The sequence below is a fragment of the Perissodus microlepis genome, chromosome 11 (genome assembly GCF_051167445.1).
Source record: "Perissodus microlepis isolate ML-2025 ecotype Zambia chromosome 11, ASM5116744v1, whole genome shotgun sequence".
NCBI lineage: Eukaryota > Metazoa > Chordata > Actinopteri > Cichliformes > Cichlidae > Perissodus > Perissodus microlepis.
The window spans coordinates 24074098-24096882 of record NC_140471.1 but is presented as its reverse complement, the minus strand read 5'-3'; the positions used below and the strand labels follow the sequence as shown (position 1 = coordinate 24096882).

The following is a 22785-nucleotide window of genomic DNA, read 5'->3' as shown; positions in this document are numbered from 1 at the left end:
ATATATAGATATATATATATATATATATAGATATATAAATTAAATTAATTAAATTAATTGCCCAGGATGAAACAGACAGACCTGCCAGTTCTCTGGCAAATGCCAATGAAGATGCATGGTGCTGGTCTGTGAGCACAGGTGAAATATGCACATGAGTAGTCTGCTGGAGGTCATTCTGTAGGGCTCTGTCAGTGCTCCTCCTGTTCCACTTCAAGTAAAGGAGCAGGTACCAGACCTGGTGGGTTAATGCCCTTCTATGGATCTACGGCTTCTACCACTCTTGAGTCAATGAGGAGGAGGAGGTGGAGTACCTCTGCAACCTGAATGGGCTGCAGATAGTGTCTCATGCATTAATGACAAGCACACTAGGAAAAAGCAAATTAGAAAAAAAAGAAAGAAAAATAGTACACAAACTGAATGCAATGATCTATGGACACCACATGCAAAATGAGTCTGTTGTGAGCCGTGCTGTGCTGTAGTGTGCTGGAGCAGCAGAATGTGGAAAGTGGATAGCAACAGAGTGAATAAACTGATTCGCGAGGCCAATAATGTTGTGTGTGTGGAGCATGATTCTCCGACAGAGGTGTCAGAAAGGAGGATACTGTCTAAGCTATTGTCAATATTGCACAATCCGCCATGCTGTCTTCATCTTGTGCTGGAGCGTGTTCAGGAAATACTCATTCAGCCACATGCACTACAGAATTCTACAGGACTTCATTCCTACCTCTGGCCATCTTTACAACTTTCCTTATCATAAATGGACTATTTTCACTTGCAATATCCTGGTATACTCTGCATAGTATCATTTTAACTTTGGAATATTAAAATTAATATTTCACTTATTTTTACTTATTTTTTTTATAGAGTTACATTTTTTTAATCATTCATATTTAGATTTAAAGTGACCACCTGTAACAAAGCAATTTTCCACTGGGATTAATAAAGCATTTGGATAAAATGCATACCCTTTTTGGGGGGAGTGCTGTTTGTTGTTGCCTCTCCACTATTCATGTTGTCACTTTCTTTGCACCAAAGCAGGTTAAATGATCCACAGTGGTTAGTGCTTCCTAACTGGACACATTGTTATCTCTGAATAATGAAGTTTAACCGACTTTGTGTTTCCTTAAATTTTTTATTTATTGATTTCTTTTTTAACCAGTGTCTTTCACTCGTCGGACGCTCAGAAATACAAGCTCTGAGGAGTACATTTGAATGCAGCACAGTTTTACAGCTCTGTCCTCCGGTTGTCATGGTGACCTTCAGGGCCTGGATTTTGAAGAAGAGCCTCACACAGTAATATCATTTCGTGTATGCGAAACCGTACATACGCATTACAGTGTTTTTAAGTAAGGACATGGTGTACTTTTATTATTTATTAACGGGATTTAGCGCCTCTTTCTGAACGGGCCACATGATGGCGCTGTAAGGACAGTAATACACCTCTAACACATCGTCAACATCCGGCGACACGTCTCTGAGCCGCCCTGCTAAGCCTCTCGATGCATCTTTATTTATTTAAACCGCTTCAGACTCTTTATTTAAAGGAAATGCTGTTTGTTTGACGCTCTCTTCCAACTTGAAAGCCAGTTTTAAAGTGTAGCTAACCGGGTTAGACAACGCCAATGGGGGAGGTGAGGAAGCTGCAGAAGAAGTTGAGACAGATTGAAAATCTGGAAATAAAAATCAATCTCACCCCAGAGGAAAGATTCAAGGTACAGAAACACTTCATTCGCCTTTCCCTCTTCATTACATCTCCGTGTAGCCTGTGTGTAAATCCTGAATAAATTTCCCTCAGGTGAAGCACGAGGTTATACCTGCAAGAGCAGCACAGACACACATTTAGCCTAAATTAAAAACATCAGATAGATATCGACCTGCTGACAGTCACTACAACAAAGTTGTCTATTCAATAGACCAAACAGTCAATGTAAGCATTAGAGGTTTGCCACGCAGTACAAGTCAGCTGCAAAAAGGTGTGAAGTAAGGCTTCTTAAAACTAACAGTGTTGGCATCGTAAAGCCATGATTAACATGCATTAATAATAACCGTGCAATGAATAATTTGACAGTTTTCGCCCCAGGAACAGCAGAAGATCACAGGTTGAGCCGAATGCATCTGGAAAATATAATAATCAGAAACTTCAGGAGAGCCTCTGCGTGTTAAAGACCAGAATGTGAATGCAATAAGAGAGTGGCCGAGCCCCACAGCAGTGATTTCCGTGTACTGAGCTGCCCCTGGTTCTGGCAGCAGGACTGTAAATGCATGCATGCATGGCGTGACACACATTTCCAGCTGCAAGGCATTTGGCAGCGTTTTTCCCAAACATTTTGTGCATAAACAATGCAAGCCAAAATTTCAATTTCAAGACACACCTGCATTCATAGTTGTGGAAAATAGCCTGCACATCATCTGAAATAGGATCGTTTTTCTTTTAATTATATATTCTTAGATGAAGGCACTTTTAAAAGCACATGTAAAGGATCTGGACGGAGCTTTAAACCTTAAGTTTAGCTGGTTCCGTCAGTTTGAGAACCTTCATTCAATGAAAAACAACCAGTGCTTCCCACCTGACCCCTCAGAGCCAGCTGATTTGATTTGTGCAATAACTTTAGTCTATTTAATGAATCCATGAAAGTTGTTATCTTCTTACTATATAAGCATTTTATGAGTTGCAGGGCCTCAGGTGGGCTGAAATTTGGAGCTTTTTTTTCTCTCTCTATCTATAACTGTATATATAATAACATATATAAAACTCCAGGTGTCAAAGTCTAAAGACAAACTTTGTACATCATAGTTTCAATTGCATGGCACCAGTTTAATCTCTGTGACATGGAGTAACACAAACAAGCAATGGCATCCTTCATGTTTGATTTGTTTTCTCATCATTCACTGGAGAAAACATCAAACATTGCATGCTGGGTAAACCTTCAAGGGTCATATCAACATTTGAGATAGATGGCCAGTCAAAGCACGTGAAAGCTGTAATATTTACCTGCGTTTAGATACCAGGTTCATCTCCATCATCTCGCTGTGATTCCCTCTGTGCCAAAGGCATTTTCTAATACAGTCACATTTCAGCACTTACGAATGCAGCGTTTGGCTGTGAAATGAAGAAGCAACTTTGTTACTGACATGTTCTGTATAATCAGATTCTGTATAATTTCTTGGCTTAAACCTGACCTTTATGGTGTAACTATGCATATTTCCAGCTGTAGTTAGGGTAAAAAGTTTTTGTTACCTTACATAATAGAAGTTTATGCATACCTGTCCATTTAAGAAACAGAAATGGATGTTAAACTAAAATAAATGAGCCCCACTTATGTAAAATACTGGTTATAATATTGTGTTGCCAGAATTATGTATATGCAGTAAAACCCTCAGTTTGGAAAGATATCACAAAGAGGATCCTGAATATATCTATTCTGAAAATGAAGTAGGACCTGGATCACAGAGGATCAGAGGATGATCAGAGATGAGCCAGCAGATTAGGACACTACAAGTATCACAGCAACTGGATGCTTCCCGCCTGAGTTTTTTGACATTTTTTTTTAAATTCAATTTTGTTTCAAAGAGTGATTTAGCTTGCATCAGTTTAGTTCTTTTTTTAGTTTCACTGTTAGCATAACGACCTTGCTTCCCTCTAAAGTTTAATAAAGTGAGTGAAAGGGACACGCCATCTTATGCAAAAAGAAAAATGACACAAGATTAACAGGGAATGAGGCAACAAAATGCAGCAGGAACAACCACTGACATATTTGATGGTATCACTGAGCAAACCCAAATGATAAAGTCTAAAAAATCAGCTGATTATGAGGAAGTCAGTCGGGAGCATTTACACTTTACGTCTTAAAAAAAACGAACCAAAACATAAAGGTAATATGAAACGGTGACAATAACAAACATATTGTGCAAATTAAATCAGTTCTTATTTATAAAAACAGATCGTCTCTCTATTGCAATGTGATGAAGCGACTGAAAAACATAAAAGAGTAGCAACATTTTCTTTGTAGTGTTGTTAAAATGCAGTTATATTCAGAGTTTTTAGTATTGCATCCTTTGCTTCACAATGTAGTGGTTTACACACTCGCCTAACAAGTGAAAGATCCTCAGTTTGATCCCAGGAGGAGAAACCAATCCCCTGGGGGTTATGTCAGCAAAAGCAGCCAGCATAAAAAAAACATCTGCAAAGCCACCTGCCGTGGCGACCCCTCGTGAATAAGGAAGCAACTGAAAGTGGCTTTATTGTGTCCTTTACTTAATGTGATGAAAGTTTAGGTTAAAAAACCAATACAGGGAAGATGATATCGACTTTATGTGCAGGAAAAGATCAAAACGGGTACGATTTCAAATCAATTATAGTGCAAATTTAGGAGTAAATGCACCTGCTACTTCTGCAGTCTTTTAAAAAATAGCTTAAAAATCCCCATACTAACCAGTTCAAACATCTCAGCTTGTTCCATAGGAGAAACCAGGAAGAGAAGCAGGTGCGTCTGACTTTATTTCGACTCTGCAAGCAAACATTCGTGGTTTAAACACAAGTGTATTTAAACCAATCAGAGGAAGGAACCAGGCCAAGGAGAGATTCATTTATAACAGCCTGCTTTAGTCTTTGGACATATACAGCTGGCTTCTTATCACTTTAGAGAACAGTGTTATGTGCAGTTTTCACAGCTAGTAATAAAAGGTAAGGCACAATGGTTTAGAGTATCCAACGTAGTGGGATTCTTTCATAAAGAGCAGATCACAATAATCCAATAAAGGTGAAAAATGAAGTGTTACTTTGCCGTTTGGGAGAAGAAACTTAATTTTGATGTGCTTTCCTTCAGCATTACCATTTATTTCTCTACTTCGCTACATTTTAGAGCAGCGGTGTCAAACTCATTTAAGTTCATAGGCCACTAGGAACCTAGTTTGATCTCAGGTGGGCCCGACCGGTGAAAACACTTCATAGTAATCATGTAATAAAAGCAGACTTTTAAATTCTTCTTTTTTCTTATACATTGTGAAGATCGACTTTCTGAATGCGTTTAACAAGCCTCCCATTCACAAAACAGATGAAGTGCAACCTGAGATGTTTTAGAAAAATAAGTGCAGTTTTTCCACGTTCTGTTATTACAAAGAAACTTGTAACTTTGTGATCATGGATCTTCATTCCAAAACATACTTGCCACAGGGAATGTCTTTGTTTATAAGAAGCCTGTAAAAATGAGAAGAATGGCTCATGTCATGATCTTAGAGGTCTGAATCATTGACCTCTTTCAAAACAATTTTTATCCAACAAAATACAATCTTCTTCTTCTTCTTGTTGTTTTGGCTGTTCCCTTTAGGAGTTGCCACAGTCGATCATCTTCCTCCCACCTATCCTTAGTATCCTCTTCTCTCACATCAGCCCTCTGTATGTCCTCCTTCACTATACACAGCTCCACATTCAGCATCCTTTGTCCAGTATCTCCACTATCCCTCCCCTGCACAACCCCAAACCATCTCTGCCTTGATACTTATTTGAGCTGTCATTCTGATCTAATCCACTTTGGTCACTCCTAATGAAAATCTTCAGCTCTGCTACCTCTAGCCTGCCCTCCTGTCCATTCTAGGTATTTATATATATGTGCATGCCACAATAGGTGGTCCAGTTGTGGCCTGCAGAGGCTGCATGTTTGATACCCCTGTTTTAGAGTGAAACGTTGTGCCTTTTCTTTAAATAATTGATCTGACAGATTTATTTGCTGGTTCCATTTTTAATTAGAAAAGTAGACGGCAGTCTTAACTAGTCTTAACTAGATTAAAGTGGCTCTTCCACAGCTGATGATCAAATATTACGATTACACAGCAACACTTTATTGTTCTGTTTTAAGAATACATTTCCCACAATGCAAAAGCGTGTTAGATGCACTGCGCCTTGGAGATTTTCAAATGCCTGAACCCGTGTTTTAAAAATCTGTATTCCGCTATCTCCTGCTGGTAAAAGCTCCGAAGCTCCGCCGAGAGCCACGAAAGATACAAACACTGATTTTCACAGGCAGAGTAAAACGCTGACAAATAAATTGAGAAAAAAAACTGGGGGAGTGCTCCTTTAACCGAGGAACCAGCCACCTAATCTAAAATTGACACGCTTGATTCACTCATTCATGCATATTTCAAAGCTCACAATCTAACAGGAGTATGCTGTATGTTGCGGGCTGCAGTCTAATAAATCGAGACAGGCCGGGTATGTTGGTTGTGCATATAAACAACTTGTGGATTTAGCAGCTTGGTTTACAACCAATCTCGTGCCTCTTCCCTTCTCAGATCTCCAGGAAGGCGGAGCTTCGTTCCAGATTGGCTGAGCTTCAGCTGCAGCTTTCTGGCCCGCAGCAAACTCTTGGGATTGTGGGAGACGGAAAAAAGGAGAAGATGAAAAGACAAGTGTAAGGAAGTGAGGGAGAGGTACCAGCCATGGGTGGGGGGGCAGATGAAGAGAAACATAATTCTTCAAAAGCAACAACATTCACTTTGAAGCCTTTGATCTGTTTTGTATGTCTATCCAAACACATTGCAGGTCAAATACTGTCATGCTTTAGGAAATTTGGAACTTTCTCCTGCTCGTCATGTGTAAACATCATTCAGGGATGTCGTTGTCCTTATTGGAGCCCCTAAGGAGGAAATCCGCATGTGTGTGTGGACATTAACATAAAACTGAATGAAGTACGCTGATTTTCTCCTGGCAGGCAGACTACAGACTACTACTCTTACAGGAGTATTATTTTAATTTGTATGACACTTGGAGCTCCTCCGCAGGTATCCTCACTGTCACCAAGCTGTGACTGTGTGCAGTTTGCATCTCGATTATATATTCAGCACCTGCTTTCTGCATTGGCACAGGGAGGATGTCCCTGAGGCCCTTCCATCACAGACGCCTCCAGCCTCCAAGATCCTTAAGGGAGAAGAGGAGTCCAGAGCTCAAGCAGCGCCAGCCCCGGCTGCCAGGCAGAGGAAGGCGGAGATGGGCAGAGAGCAGGAAAGGACAGCGGCGGCCAAGGTGTCAGATAACTGTCGGGACGTGTCAGGCGACTGCGCGAGCTCTGACGAGGAGCGGCTACTACGGCAGGAAGGTGGGATAATTAAGAAAAGTGGCTGGAGAGATTGCCGTTACGATTTGTCACTGGCAGTTAAAAGCACAAAGCGGTGCCCTAATTTGTGATTAACATCTAAAATCAGATTATTCTTCTTTGCCCCGAAGGAGTCCTAACAAGCTCACGAGGCTGCCAGTTTTAAAACCAACTGGCTGCATATGCTTCCCTGAAGACAGGGCCCACGTTTTGCATCCTTGGAGCTAATTTAGCCCCACGCTTTGCAGTGGCAGACTAATCCATATTGAAGAAGTGTGTAGATTAACGAGCCAGGGTGCTGATGAGTCAACACTGCTAATTGCACAAATCATTTCTTTTACAGAAGCTGAATTTACATCCCTCAAAGCGTCATGGGAGAAGGCGAAGTTTCGCTTGAGGCTGTTGCAGGGTCACAGTGACATAGTCACCTGCGTGGTTGCTGTTGACAACCTGGTGGTTTCTGGGAGGTAAAGCAGGAAAAGAAGACTCGATTTGCATAATGGATATGCAAAGTGAACATTTCACCTAATTTATCACTTAATAGGCTCTTGCTCTCTCCCTCGCTGTCTGACATATATTTGGTTTTCTTCCTCCGCCTGATCACTCGGCGCAAATCTCTTGTGGTTTATGTGGAACGCCTTTTAACTTTGCTTGTTTTCTCTCCCCTCTCTCTTTTTTTCCTCCTGGGCCCTCCCTTTTTCTTCCCGTCCGTCATTCTCACTCTTAAGTCGAGATACGACAGTGAAGGTGTGGCACGTTCCCACTGCAACAGAGCACAAGAACTTAGGAGGTCACACCGGCGGGGTCACCTGTCTGGCAGCACCTCCCCCTGAGTATTGCAAGAGGCTGGGTGAGAAAACACACACGCACACACACATCCTAACATGTGGGCCGAGCAGAGCTGAGTAATGCCTCTGTCCTGCGGTTTGGTAATTATAGGAGCAGTTCATCAGATCAGCCCAGAGAGAGGTAACCACAGTGGACACTTTAGAGAGTTCACTGTCTGTCTGAAGCAGGCAGCCTTCCATCATGTGCACTCCAACACATCTCCGGCTCTCCTCCTACATCCCCTCCCCACCTGCTTCCCCAACTTAAAATACCAAGTCTAGAAGTGCACTGATGACGCAGCTCAGTCGAACCATAGTCTCTCTTACTAATTACATGGTTCCTTTTTAGTCATTTTCAGTCTTTGTCTTGCGGTCTCCTCTTTTTTATTTTGTGCATCATCACTTATTTACAGCTTTTTGCCAGCGTAATCTCTTTTCTCTTTCCGTCTCCCCTCCTCTGTCCCCATTCTGCTCTTTGTTTGGTCTGCGCGTACCCCCTCGACAGCCTGGTCCCTGTCTTTGTCCGACAAAGAGAGGTTTATCTTGAGTGGCTCAGCGGACTGCTATGTGAAGATCTGGGCCCTGAGTATTGGTAGGCTTAACCACACAAACACACACATACACACACACAGCGACATAGAGTGACATATATATATATAGGTAGATGGAGCCTGAGGGTTGTGTGTGGGAAATGTGTGCATCGTAATCAATGTTTGCCTGTGTGCCTGATGGCCTGCGCCCTGTCAGTTAAATTAGATTTTTACTGTTTCCTTCAGGGCAGTGTGTTAAGTCTATCTACACATTCAACGCTGTGACTGCGCTCTGCTTTGTGCCGGAGGAGGATGGCTACATCATCACTGGATCAGGTGTGTTTTCCTGAGGACAGTAGGTGTTGGTGACATATCTATTTTTGTGTATGTATGTGCCCATTTTTTTGTTGTTGTTGTTGTTGTTGTTGTTGTTTATGGGACTAATATGCATGCAGAGTCTGACAATGTGGCATCATCTGCCAGTGAGTTAGGGAGAGCAGCTCAGAGTTATCGAGCTGAATCACAGTGATGGAGGCACACAGTTTAGGCAGCCAGGCTCAGGTGGGTCAACCGTAACCCACAATAATGACTGCCAGTCGCCTGTCAGCGCGTATTAACCTCACACTCTGTCACCCCGCAGACGGGGGGAAAGTTCAAGCCTGGAGCTGGGACACTTTCCAAAACTGCCAGTCAGTCAATGCTCACCAGGAAGCCGTCACCTCCATCCAGGTGGGTGGGTCACTCACCTGCTGACCATCACGCTCTCTTCACACGTAGGATGCTCAAGCTGTTTTCATTTTCAGCCTATTTTTAACTTGAAGAGTTTTTTCGTTTCCCTTCTGTGGCTGTCTAACGTAGTTTTTCAAACTCTTGATTAGTAATTTGTGAAAAAGCCTCTTCCCCGGAAATCAAATGGCTATATTTCTTCACATCATCCTCACGCAAGCTTTCCTTGTTTATTGCTTTCAAATGGAAATCAAAGATATTTGTTAAGATGTAAGCTGTGGAGCTCGTCCAATTTTAGAGCATACTGTATATATTTTGAGCGAAAAAAGGCTTTTTTTATGAATATTGAAACCCAGAGCTGGATATGCACATTTTTTTTTCAATTTGCAATCATCATTATATGCCTGAAGCATTAAAGCGTAGCACATCATTGTCATCCTCTGTGTTGTTTATCATGCGAAACGCAAAATCCATTTATAACCAGCAGCAGAAGCACAGAGACATTTTAAAACTGTTCACACACTTCTCTTGCATTTGCACTAACATGCATACACTCACTCTAAGACACGTGTACACAGACACACACACAGGGTAAAGACTTAAATCACCATGACAACTGTGTCTCTTGTGCCCTCCGCAGTCTCAGGGTCCACTGGTGTTCAGCGGCTCGGCTGAGGGAGGGTTGTCTGTGTGGGAGAACCGGGGTTCGGATAGAGAGCCCCTGAGGCTGCTGCACCACTGGAACAGCCAGGTGACAGGCTGCGGAGGGGAGGCGTGCGGGCGTCTAACCCTCAGCCCGCGGGGAGACAGAGTGTTCCTGGCTTATGGTCGAGCCTGGCTCAAAATCCTGCACTGGAGGACCGGTAGGCTGTGTGTGTGTCAGAGAGAAAGATCCAAAAAGGAAGGCAGATTTAGTGAAATCTGCATAATCCTTCCACCTAACATCTGTCCAATTATCACAGGAACGATGACCAGACTGACCAATCACAGCAGTATCACCGGAGTAACAGATTGTATTCACCAGACGGGAGGCCTCCTAATTGGATCCTGCTACGATCTGGCGAATGGAGAGAGCAGGCTAAATTGTGAGTCCCACATCTCTCTTTTTTTACCATTGCAGGTGCTGTTGCAAAGCCCGCACTGCTTTGGTATCTTCAGAGAACCAGACCATTTTTTGGCACCTTTGAAAACCAATAATTATGCAGTGTTGCTAACAGAAGCTGGGATAATTACCGTGGGAAGGAGATCATTGTGGACAGAGTCTGGGGGCTGCATCCCGCAGCAATTCCAGCTTTGAGGCCAGCAGATTGGTGATGGTTTGTTTCTGCCAGCTATTTTTTAGGGGAGGCGAAATATGCAGAACTGGTTCTAGACTGGGGACCAGTGCTGCATTGCTGGAAAACGAGCAAACCAATATTAATTTACCGAGAATGTAAAAACGCAGTTTTACACACTTTATGTTCCTCCGTTGACATCCGGTCCCATCATGTCTCTCTCCTCTCTCTAGTGTTCTCTCTGCCTCAGTGTCGGTACCTGGCCTCTCTGACCTGGCCTGACGCTCCCAGAATCATCTGCTTTGCAGCATGGACCACTGGGAGCGGAGACCACCGATGGGTCACCGGAGGTCAAGACCTCATCGTTTGGGAGCAGCTCCCGAGTTCCGGGAGGCAAAGGTGGGAGCAATACTTGTCAACACCACTGGCTTAAAAAGATTATAGATCCAAGCTGCTCAATTATCTTCCTTATTTGAATATTCATTGTTTGTTCTGAGGTCAGCTGCACTTTTAATTCTAAAGCTATAATTGGATTTAATGTGCTAATGGGTTTAATTGATTTTGACACACACATTTATCTTGATATCATGCTTTTGGTTCAGGGGGTGTTAAATCTAAGGCGAATATAAGGGGCTAGAACCAGCCTGCCAGAGGGCCCAATCTGGTCCACTGGACGGGTTTGCAAAGAAAAGTCATGAATGCTTCCAATTTTTTGACGAAATCTCGGTGCAGTGGTACCAGCTTGACTGTACCGGGAGTAAAAATCTGTGAAAAGTTGAAAGTATTTCCACGACACACTGAGTTTGAGGACTCATTAATCAGAACATACTTTGGTTGTTCAGTTGTGATTTACTCCACATATGAAGGTTTGGTGCCTTTGTAGATCAGCTGTGTAAATTATAATCCACATCTAATGAGAGTAGATTGAGTGAACATGCAAAATTGAGACGTATTTCTACAGCTGCACCTTTTTCCTCAGACATCTCAGGCTGTTTTTCATCTGTTTTCTAAATGCGAGTGTTGCCAGAGCGTGATCTATAGGTTGCTATGCAGTAGTTTTACTGTTTGGTCCACTTGAGATGAAATCGGGCTCTTCTGTGAACTATAACGAGTTCAAAGCGCCTGCTTTATTTAATTGGGGTGTAAATGTTACAGGGGTGATGTCACAGCAAGGATAGACAGTCTAATGGATTCCTGTTTACTGGAGTCAGAGGGAGACACTGAAGATGATGAGGAGACTGATGGTACACACACACACACACACGCTGCAATTTCACACAGATTCACATCTTCATTTGCTGCCTCACACGTTTAATGAGCAACCGTGGAATTGCCGAAATGAATACGGTCGTGTTAATTTTAGGTGATGCTTGTCGTGAAAAATCGTTATGACCCCCTCGTCTAATTTAGATTACGAGGATAACGACGAAGGCGGCGATGAAGGAAACGACAGCCGGTCCGCCGCCGCGGAGGAGGACGCAGGGTCCGGCTCGTGGCTCCGCTGCGCTCTCCAGTGAGCGCCGCTTTCTCGTGCCGAGAACACCATGGCCTGCAGCCATGAAGAGGAAATGAGAGGGTGGGAGCGAAGTGACAGTGAGGGAGGGTGCAGGGGTGTGAAGTGTGACAGACCGAGTATCAGTGTTGGAAGGAGAAAGTGAGCGAGTGTGCGTGTGAGCGCGATAAGCAGATTGTTTTCTGTGTAAATATTATTTTCACATACAATAAAGCTGTCACACTGTGACTCTCACCAACAAATTTGCATCTCTTTTTTTCTCTTTTTGTATTTCCGTCTGACCCCGTCTCCTCTGGAAACACCAGTTCTTTAGCCTCCTCTGCCAGCGTAAACGAATGTAAATTAAATTTTATTCCCGTCGTTCCTTTCTCTCGCGCCTCTTCCTCTTTACTGTCTGTATTTCTGTCTCTTTTTTTCTCTCTGGGGTGTCCTTGCTGTCTTTGTAAACACAATTGGAGAGGTTTCTTCTTTTTTTTTTAACCTCCGCCTCCAAAATGAGCTTATTAATGTCGTCCTCGGTATCATTTCTGTTTGGCTCGTCAAATTCATTTCTTTTTCCTCTGTGTCCGTTTAATTGAACCCATTTAAAAAAAACACATAATTAGCATTTAAATCTCTTTCCTACAGTCTCTTGCCCTCCCCACGTCACTCTCTCTCCCCTCTCTTACTCCAGACTCTGCATGTCTCAGTCGCTAAGGCAACCGATGCTTTTTTTTCCCTCCCTCCCTCACTCTCTCTCTCCCTGTATCTCCCCCTTTCTCTCTGTCTCCCTCTCTCATTCCCTCTCTCCACAGCCAGAGGTAGGCATGATAACTGATATGTGTCGGAGCGCGTGTGTTTGTGTGTCTCTGAGTGACATTTCTGTGGCATTTATGCAGTAGTTGTTGATAGGAAGTTATCTCTCTCTGCTCAAAGTGACTTATAGAGTGCTCGCTCCATGCATGACGACTCTAATGATGATTAACGTGCCGTGCGCAGGTGTGTGTGCGCTGTGGATGTGTGTGACAGGGCAGAGCAGACGGCCGGTGTGTACTTCTGGATGTTTTTTTTTTACCATGCAGATGTGTGTGAACATGTGGCGGACAGTTGAGCTTTAGATTGCGATGCCCCGGGGAGTCCGCGTGTGTGCTTCTTTCAAAATGTGACAGAGTTGGCTTTTCGCCAGCACTCTTGCTGCTGTCTGTGTTTACATGGATTTTATGTGGCAAAACACAAGAAGAAGAAGAAAGGAGGCGACAAAAAGCAGGACCCTCCCCCCTTTCTGGCTTTTATTCCTCTCTTGCCCCTCTGTTTTATCTTACAGAGAGAGATGATCGGAGAAGAGGAATCTCAGTGAACAGAGTGAAGCGATGGAGAGATGGTAAGATGGATAGTTTCTGAGGTGGAGGTGTGGGACGCAGATGCATAAAATGTCATTCTGAGTGATGGCCGGCTTGAGAATCAATGTCTAAGCTGTTGAGGTCGTGCAGGGCGGCCGCGGACAATGCATTTTCTCAGATAACTGTCCTGTCACTCCACCCTCTCTCATCCTTTCTCCTTCACCTTTCCTTCCAGCTCCATCTCTCCTGTCGCACGACTGACTGGCCTCATCTCTCTCCTCCTGGTTGCTTTGGTGACACAGCCCTCCACCTGTAACCGTGACGACAGAGAGGCCGAGGAGCAGGTGGACGCCCTGTCGGTCCAGCTGTCCGTCACCGCCCAAGTCACGCCCACCCCTCTGTGGGCGGTGGTCTGGGGTCCCACGCAGCAGCTGGAGGACGAGACCTACCACTTCCTCTCCAGCCAGGAAACCGATCACCTGTACCTGCACGGGAACCAGCAAGAGGCCAGCACCGCCACGCCTGAGAACTGGCTTTACCCCGACGAAAGCATGCAGCCACCACTGGAGCCCAAGAAGGGAGTGGAGGATGGTGGGACTGAGGCAGAGGAGACAGAGCCTGAGGAAGGTGGGCATCAAGAGATGAAGGATTTCTAAATAAAGGTGTCCATGAGTTGCAGTGAGCGAACACACACGCCAGGAGTCCTCTAGGGAATTAGCTGTCATCAGGGTGAAGGCTGACACCCAGCTGTGTGCACCCGGCTGTGTCTGCGGCGGGGATTGCCTAATAAAGTTCTCATCACTCACAGGGAAGAATTAGCCGTTGTCATAACTGCAAAACACAGAGGAGACGTCATCGGACGGGTGTGATAGTTGGAGGCTTGAGTCTTGCACGTCCAATTTGATGTTTCAGCTGGCTACACTGTTTTCTTCTTTTGTTCTGGATACAGTTAAACAATCTGAGATGAATAACTTTGTGAGTGTGTGTGTAAATGTGTGTGTTACAGTGGACCCACAGTTCTACGTCACCGTGACCATCTCCTCGCTGCTCATCCTGACAGCAGTCATCATTACAGCCAAACTCTGGTAGGAACCAAAATTCTCTCCTCCACCGTGTCGTGTGTGTGTTTGTGTCCATGACCACATAAATATGAGGTGGGCATTGCTGAGTAAGGATGAGGCGACTTTCCTTGTGTAAGCCTGACACGCAGCAGGGTGGTGTTACTGGATTCTTCTGGTTAAAATACCTCAGGGCCTTTTTTTTTTTTTTGTAATGGTAAGAAATAGAAACTGGGTATTTTCCAAAAACTGAAATTGCACACTTCAGTGGAAGCATATGAATGTAGCAGCAACTTGGACACTTTAATGTTGAGAGAGGTGTATGAGCTGCTAATTATCATCTTGTTTTTGTTCTTTATTTTAAAATCATGGTTCTTTCCATTAAAGCAGGGATGTGTTGAGGCCAGCTGAATGTTTGATTAGAACAGTCCCAACATGGGGATTTGTAACCCCACCAAGGAGTTGAAAGAAAAACCTGAGGCGTAATGAGATGATTAAAAACAAAATATTCTGCTACAGAAAAAAAAAAGTTTTCTGTCTTCAGACTTTTATCTCATTAATTACTAGATAATTGCACTTCATTAATATTTTAATAATTGTAAGTGGACTAATCTCGATTTGATGACCTGGTTGTTATCCAAAGACAGTGAGGAGAGGGTGCAGAAAGGCAAAATCGTAATCTTGGCTTAATCTTCACTGTAGGTTATACCTGACTCAGAAACTTGTCAGGACAGGTCATAAGTGTTAACAGAGTAAAGCATATGTAAAAGAAAATGGGGTTGAAGGTCTCTGGAGGCCATAAACTGATGTCACCGGTGGGTTAACAAAGTCTTCACTTGTGCTGAGTCCTTGAGATGAGTGTTTTCGGATGTCGCTCTCTTGTTTTTTTTAACCAGTAAGCAAGTATGTGTGCTAATAGGTAACACCGTGTTAATCACATGCTAGCCATGGGCTGAATCACAGCCTGCTTTATTGATTATTTTACTCCGAATGGGAGCATGATTTGCTAAGTAAAATTCATAATCTTCTCTTAAATTAATAAGACCAAAAACAAACTCGTTAGGATAGACTTTACATAGGAAGTGGACATACCTATGAAGCCATGATGTCACCCATTGCTTGGTGGAAGCTTCAAATTTAGCATTTTGGCTGCTGACCATGTTGGTTTGTGGAGTGGAGCCTGTATTTGCTGTATTTGGGCAAGTGGACGGACTAATTGGCTAAGGCTAACGAACTCGGGTTAGCAAGCTGAGCAAGTAGCATCCATAAACTGTATGTGAGCAACACAAAGACACAGACATCTGCTAATTAGTCTTAATTAACAGACTGATTAAAATACTGCTGTGAATTTCACTCATTAAAACTGAAGCACAGACTTGCACCGTCGCTGGAAGTTCCTGACGGTGCTCCACCAGAAACTTCCTTGTGATTTCTTTGCCTGCTAGCATGTTACCACAGTCACCCACAGTTGACATGAATAACGCCGGCTTGTCTGCGGTCTCTGCATTTACTCTCTGAGCAGTAATTGGGAAAAAATGTGATGGAGTTCACAAACAGAAAACATTCGCCTTCATTGTAAAAGTTGTGCCTTACTGCTCCACCCAACACATTTTAAACAAACAACTTCTTCTCTAAAGGCAGAATATCATTATTTCTGGTTTGCATCATTTACAGGCAACCTGCTGTTTTCCATGCAGACTGAGGGTACCACAGTAACCTGCTAACAACCAAAGCAACTGCAAGAAGTTTTTGGTGTAGCACTGTGTATCTCTATTTCAACCAGTTTTATGCTAGCGACTGCTAGCAACCTCCAGCTACTGCATAATACACATTTTTTCTTTCAGGGCCTGTGCTAACACACTGGTATCTAGGCTTGTGTGACTCAAGCTTAAAGGCAGCTATTGACTGAAGCTACCTCTGTTGCCACACCTTTTTAAGCCTTAAAAACATCAAAACAGTTGACTTATAAAACATGTATGTCTGTGAAGGTTCTCAGTCATCCAGGTCATCGTAGTCAAAGGAGCTTGCAAAGGACAAGACTCAGCAGTCCATCTGCATCTTAAGGATAAAGGACACTCTTTCGAGGATGCCAATGTTCACATTTTGGACAGAGAGGACAGATGGTTTGAAAGAGGAGTGAAAGAAGCCATCTATGTCCACTGTGAGCGACCATCTTTGAACAGAGGCGGGGGTTTACGACACCAACTCTCTGCCATTTATAATCCAGTTTTGAGATCCCTTCCCAGACGCCTTAACGCCCACTCACATCCTGGGCCATCTGACCTCAGGAATTCGCATGATAAGGTGGGGCCAGGTTTCACAATGAACACACCCGAAACTCTGGCTGATTGGGACCCACACCCAGTTTCACACCTTGGCTCAGGCGATTAGAAGATCATCAGGGGGTCCTTTTGTCCCTCTGTGGGGGGATACTCCCACTAGGTTTATATCTGGGACTCTCCACCATTTGACCTTAGAACTGAAGAAGCTTCTCGGATGAGAGGTGAAACGTCTTCAAGTAAACTTAAAGAAGTCCAGACGCTTTTCTTTGCAAGCTCCTTTGATTATAAAACATGTAATTGCTGTACAGTTGTTATAAAGGTTAAATAATCCATAGATGCCAAAACTGTATTTAATACTAGGCTGCAAATATGCCTTTTAATGTTGTATGTTGGCCATTTAAACATAGAAGTCAGTGGGGACTGACTCACTTTTGTAGCCAGCCTCAAGTGGCCACTAGAGGAACCGCAGTTTATGGACTGGTTTCATTTTTCAGCTCTGAGGTGAGCATCATTACCACTTTATCTTGGACTCCTGTACAGCCAGGCTTCCTCTTGGACCCAGATGAGTCTCCCTCTGCTGGAAATAAATTAAAAATGCAGGTTTATAGCACCATCTATGGAACTTGTTTCCATCACTGAGTTTTTTCCCCTTTTCTTTCTTTCTCTTTTTTTGCCAGGCAGAGTTCATTTTACCTTAACTTTGGATTTTTAACTCAAACTTTTGAGTAAGTCAAAATTTTGACATATGGGTGTTTTTCATTGGCATAAACAAGCTTTAATAACCACCTAATTGTCTTTAATTTTGAGACCTATAAGTTAAATCCATCATAGAAAACCCAGATGCCTCATGTTTTATAGACAGTTTACGAGAGTGCTGAATTTGCTTTTTTATGTAGTAGTATTTAGACTTTTGTTGTTGTTTTTTTAAATAAAGCGAGTAAGCAAGAGACACCATTTCCCCCCACACATGTGTGTAATGGGACAGATGCATGGGGTTTAGATGAGTGGTTTTTTTTTTGAAGAGGAGACTTTAATGGCTGCAGATGTGTTTGCCCACACACGCTGGCCTGCCCGTCTTGTCTGTGCGCCTGTCGCCGATTATGTTACGGGCCTAAATGAGAGCTGAGTAATTGCTCACTAATGACTTTATTAACAGCACTTGTGTTCCCAAAAGTTACGATTGGCACAGATGTATCATTTAGAGCCATTAAAGTTGCAGTGATTAAGCATTAACTATAACCAGTGATCTCTTGTCTTATAGTTTTGGGTGTTCACGTGGCGTCCCCGAGCGTATAGACGCAGAGTGGGTGGTGTGTGTGTGCATGTGTTATGTTTTCAGGCCGGGGAGGCAGGTAGGAGGTGATCCGTACACACATGGCCATTATCTCTCCGCAATGTAGTGAAGCACTTCTTCGCCTTGCTGATCAAACCAATAACGGCTCATTTATTTGACCGCTGGGACCCCTCTCTTCCCACTCTCACACTCCCTCCCCCCCTTCTCGCACTCCTCCTCCTCTTCCTTACTGTAATCTCATCTGCACATCTTACCTGAATTTCTGTTGTATCACTTTTTTTTCATTGCCTGCATCGGTATGATTTGTTCTCCCTCATATCCCCTTTTCACGCTCTCTCTTAATCTCAATTTTGCTCCCACACTCGTACATTATCTACCCCTCATTCCCCATCTACCCCTCCCCTCCTCGTTTCTCCTTCCCCTTCGGCTCCCACTGGATTTTTTTTTCTCTTCCTTTCGTTGAATACCTGTCCCCACCCCCCACACTTCTTTTAGGTTCCTCGCTTTGTTCCAGTTATCGTCAGTGCCTTGCTCTAAAGCTGCCTGTCTCTGCACAGCCGGTACTTCTCTTATCTCCCCCACCAGTCTCCTATCCCTCCCAGCACCGCCAGTCCGGCTGCAGATCCACAGATAATCCTCCAGCTTGCCGTGAGCTGATACATGATAAGCCCCCCTTTCTCTCTGTTCCTGAGACTGGCCTTCGCTCTTGTTTCGATAACTTACTTCACCTGGTGCTGGCAAAAAAACAAAAAACAAAAAAACCCTACACTGCTTAGTGAATCCCAAGTGGTATTAGAATAGCGAGAACTGCAGGGATTCAGTCTGGAGACATGGCAGCAGCTCCTCTCTATAGACTGGCTCGTACTTCAGTGTCATAAATGTGTAAATAACACCATGTGTTAGAGGGAGAAAGTGCCGCGGAAGGAACGGGAAGGGGGTACAGATGGACCGAAATGATAGCCTATAGTGGAAATTGGCCACAGTCCAGTTCATTATGATTATAGAAGAGCGGCATATGTGCTCAGTGATTTTCCCAGCCCTAAAATCGTCAGTGTGGCTAATGTCATCAAGTGTGTGACGGTGTGTGTTTGTGTGTGCGCGTACAGTGAGAGAAGGAGTCAGCCAGGAAAGAACAGGTGTTACTGAGGGACGATGAGGGTGCACGAGGGCTTTTATGGCGGTGAGAACAGCTTTGTTGTGCGTCTAAGTGTTCCAAAGAGCCCGAACCTGCGCCTCTCAACTGCGTCTTCACCAGAACTCCCCTCTCCTTACAGGAGTAATGGCACGACACCTCAGTCACGCACCACTGCTCCGTCCGTTTCTTCGCCTTGTTGCATCCTTCCCACCTCCAACCTTCTGACTCCCTCCCTCTCTCCCACATCTCACAGTGAAGTCTCCTTCCCCATTTCTCGCTCTGCCTCCCTCCCTCCCTCCCTCCCTCCTCTCTCCCCTCTCCGACAGTGTTTTAATGAGTCCGATGAGTGCACTAATTCTCTCTCACAGTGGCAGGATAATGTGTTCGCTGATGCTAAATGGATCGGCTGTTCCTGATGTTCTCTGACTTTGTTTCTCCCTCTGTGTCTTTCATTCTGATCGCTCTCCTTATCGTTCCTCTCCGTGCCTCTCTTCATTTCAATCTCTCTGTCGTTTCCTCGTATCCGTCTCGCCCTCTCTAACCGTCTCTTACTGTAATATGTCTCAAACTCAAACTAACTTTATTGCATCTGTTTATGCCCCGTTTCTCTTCTCGTTTGTCTCATCTCTCTTCGTCCTCGCACTTGTGTCCCACTCCATGCCGACTGCTTGCCTCTTTAACTCTTCATCCCTTGCAAATCTTGTCCCCCTACTCCCCTCCTCTTCCTCCACCACCACCACTTTCTTCCTCCATCTATCTATCTGACTATCCTTTCTCTCCCAGTTACGATCGCAGCTGTTCCCAGCATCCGCCCCCGCTTTCCCGTGGCGTAGCACCCCCCCTCTCCCTCGCTCTCCCTCGCTCCCTTGCTTCGGAGGACAGCCGGCAGACGCTGCACAGCACCTCCTCCTCCTTCACCGACAGGGAGAGGTAATGAGTCGCCTCACCAGCTCTACACGGCCCGAGTGTGTGCGTGTTTGTGTCAGTCTCTAAGCCGTATGTGCGTGTGCGAGTATCCGTGCAACCCCTGGATTGAAGTTTTCTTCCATGTCTGTGTGTGAAGCACCCGTATTACCTTTTCGCATGCACTGCAAGGACGTACCTGGAGTGTAATTGGATGGTGGTGCTATTCTCTGTGGAGTATTCAGGCCTGAAGTGTTGGCGCTGCTCTAAGATGTATCAGTGTTTTAAACTCCCTCACCAGATGAGTCATCCTGGGCCTATCAAAACAGGCGCCCAACCACCCTCCATGAAATGATGCTTATATTCGAGAGTATTTAAAGTTAATCTCAATCAGGATAATTATAGAGCTACACTCCAGTGCTCCCCCTCTCACTTCCTCCCCTCCCATCAGCTTCACCTCCACCTTCCTCGCTGCTCTTCCGTTTCTTCCTCCCCCCCGCCACCCTTTCCGTCCCCCTGCGACGCAGCGTTCATTTTGCATGTACACAACTTTTCCAGCTTCAGGCTTTTGTGCTCCACTTCTCTCTTCTTCTGCCTTTTCCTTCCATCGCCGGGCCTCCCCAGCTTCTTCCTTTCCTTCTATCCCTCTCACTCTTCTCCTCTGTGTCTCTTGCTGTGTCAGGATCCCTGTTGTGAACCTCTGAGGTGACTGTTTTTCCATATGGTAAACATTTCTACGGGGCCCGAGGAGGAGCATCAACAAGACCGGAGGGTGCGCCCGCAGCACCGTTTTTATTTTCTCTAAACTGTGAAATGAATTCAGGGATCCCAGGTATCCAGCCATCACAAAACACTCCTGCTTCCCTGAGGTCTAAAAAAACAAAAAACAAAAAAAAGGAACATCTGAACTCATCTCCCTCCTTTCCTCCGTCCGTCCGTCCTTCCTTCCTTCTGGCTTGGTGTAAATTTCTGTTAATGTGGATCTGCGTCACTGTGACATGTTCTCCGTTTTCCAGCCTTTATTTGGCCCCGAGCTCTGCTAAGCTTCGACCCGCCACGACTAATTCACAAACAAGCAGTTTAAACAACCATGAAGCATCCCATTATCCCCGAAATGCCCTACCTGTGCTTCCACAACAGTTCCCACCGATCCAGCCCCAAATGTGAAGCTGTTTAGTATTAATGGCAATCCCGGCAGAGTCTTCTTTTTACATAACATGACACTCAAATTTGGCTCAGATTAACAGGCTTGTAGATGGTTAAAAAGCCATTCTGAGCACCTCCACACACTGAAACGGGGCATTTCACAAAGCTGTTTGGCACGGCTGTAGCCAGCAGCCAATGTGTTTAACATGTCACGCTCCAAAAACTGCTGTTTATTCCCCGCTTTGGGCGCCCGAAATGCAAATAGTGTGGCTATATCCCTCTGCACTATGCAGAGGAGCCTGTTTTTGTTTCAGTTTTTCCTCATGATTTGTTCTCTTAATTATCTGGCCGACGTTCACCTTTTCTCGGCGAACCTTTTTTCTGCCGGACGCTGCAGAGGTACTTCAAATATTCAGGACGTGAATGGAAGCGAGGAACCGTTCCCGCTGAAAATCAATGTTTCCCAAAGGTTTGGATGGTACACTACAAAGACAGATTGATGTATCAGTGAACTGCACATGTGATCAAAGGACTGATGTTACCACAAGATGTTTTTCTTCTTTTTTTCCCCCTCTTCTTTTCACCCGACAGCCAAGTATTTCAATCTGGAAAACAAAACCACCATCGTTCCCTCTCACATTATTATCATCATCATCATTTTTTTAACTGTCTTGGGTGCACCAAAGGAAAGTAGAACATCAAGGAGCATCGTTTCTGTATCTCCTGTGAATCTGCATGTATACACCTGTGAGAGTTGCTTTGAATCTATTATTTATAAAATGTCTATTTTACCTATCAGTGAGTGATGTCTTTTAGACCCTTTCAAAGCCAAATGTCACTTTGTGTCTGGCAACTTTTCTAAGCAGCTTTGAGGCATGACCCCCTCCTCCCCTCCCCCTACCAGTTACACACAAACACACACAGATTCCCACTACACACATAGTGCTGGTGGCATCATGCGTAGCTCGTGCAATCCTCCAGATATCCAGTCTTGTGATTTTCAGTAGCATTCCTGTAGAAATGTGGTCTTTCTGTACCATGGAAGTTCAATAAAGACTCAATACTGGCGTTTTAGCTCTGCCTATCTGTTTATTTCTGTGCATGTTGAATAAATTCCCCCTGGAGCGGTGCGATCGGCAATGCTTTACAGGAAGGATAAAGCTTACACCGTGCATTTTAATAGCTACCCCTGTATCCTAATCTTTTTCTCCCTGAAGTGAACATTTAGTCCACTGCCTTGCATTGATTTGAAACCACAAGCTTGGCATTGAAAAGTCTTGAATATGCCAGCCACGGTTGGCTGTTTTTACACCATTGAGGAGCAGATGAAAGGAGGTGAAGAATAAGGCGCTTGCTTTTGTCTGAAACTTCTTCCTTATCTCCTCACCTCATACGGATTTCTCGCGCTTTACAAAGATTAACGGGGTGCTAAGCAAGAATTTCCTCTGTGTAGTTTCTCAAACAAATGTCAATAAAATCAAGGCGGGCAAGAGTAGAGAAATGCCACTGGAGTGCATTGAGATTCTGCGGCAGCATTGCCGCACAGCGTTTCCATCTCCTCTGGGCATTTTACTGATCAATCAAATTAATTGATTGGCTCGGTTCTACGTGGAAGTTTTAATGGTGGTCTAGTTATGAGACGTATCGGCAGGCGTTGCGGCAATTTAGGAACCATGATGGATAAACAACA

General features: G+C 44.4%; 2 protein-coding genes across 4 annotated transcripts; both read left to right on the top strand.

Moving 5' to 3' along the window:
* The first annotated feature begins 1436 nt into the window (after positions 1-1436).
* Positions 1437-13318, top strand: LOC146377934 (F-box and WD repeat domain containing protein 10B). Of its 3 annotated transcripts, XR_014801615.1 has the most exons (14): positions 1437-1712; positions 6289-6407; positions 6862-7091; positions 7432-7555; positions 7817-7938; positions 8421-8507; positions 8692-8781; positions 9086-9174; positions 9812-10034; positions 10134-10256; positions 10679-10844; positions 11601-11689; positions 11856-12021; positions 13262-13318. XR_014801615.1 is itself a non-coding variant. In XM_084943444.1 (13 exons), the coding sequence occupies exons 1-13, from the start codon at positions 1623-1625 to the stop codon at positions 11960-11962; spliced, it is 1659 nt and encodes a 552-aa protein (XP_084799570.1). In that variant the 5' UTR covers positions 1437-1622; the 3' UTR covers positions 11963-12200. The 3 variants fall into 3 exon arrangements, 2 of the variants coding, with proteins under 2 accessions (XP_084799570.1, XP_084799571.1); XM_084943444.1 differs by lacking the exon at positions 13262-13318 and having other exon boundaries at positions 11856-12200; XM_084943445.1 differs by lacking the exons at positions 1437-1712; positions 6289-6407; positions 13262-13318 and adding an exon at positions 6428-6777 and having other exon boundaries at positions 11856-12200.
* Positions 13229-22169, top strand: pianp (PILR alpha associated neural protein). The gene is made up of 5 exons (XM_084943448.1): positions 13229-13318; positions 13513-13904; positions 14284-14362; positions 19830-19976; positions 20632-22169. The coding sequence occupies exons 1-5, from the start codon at positions 13308-13310 to the stop codon at positions 20651-20653; spliced, it is 651 nt and encodes a 216-aa protein (XP_084799574.1). The 5' UTR covers positions 13229-13307; the 3' UTR covers positions 20654-22169.
* The last annotated feature ends 616 nt before the right edge of the window (positions 22170-22785 follow it).

Coding starts and splice junctions, on each gene's coding strand:
- LOC146377934 (XM_084943444.1), top strand. CDS start 1,623: ATGGGGGAGGTGAGGAAGCTGCAGAAGAAGTTGAGACAGATTGAAAAT. Junction 7,092..7,431: donor GCGGCTACTACGGCAGGAAG/GTGGGATAATTA, acceptor TTTCTTTTACAG/AAGCTGAATTTACATCCCTC. Junction 10,257..10,678: donor TGGAGAGAGCAGGCTAAATT/GTGAGTCCCACA, acceptor TCCTCTCTCTAG/TGTTCTCTCTGCCTCAGTGT.
- pianp (XM_084943448.1), top strand. Junction 14,363..19,829: donor ATCATTACAGCCAAACTCTG/GTAGGAACCAAA, acceptor TTTCTCTCCCAG/TTACGATCGCAGCTGTTCCC. Junction 19,977..20,631: donor TCCTTCACCGACAGGGAGAG/GTAATGAGTCGC, acceptor TTGCTGTGTCAG/GATCCCTGTTGTGAACCTCT.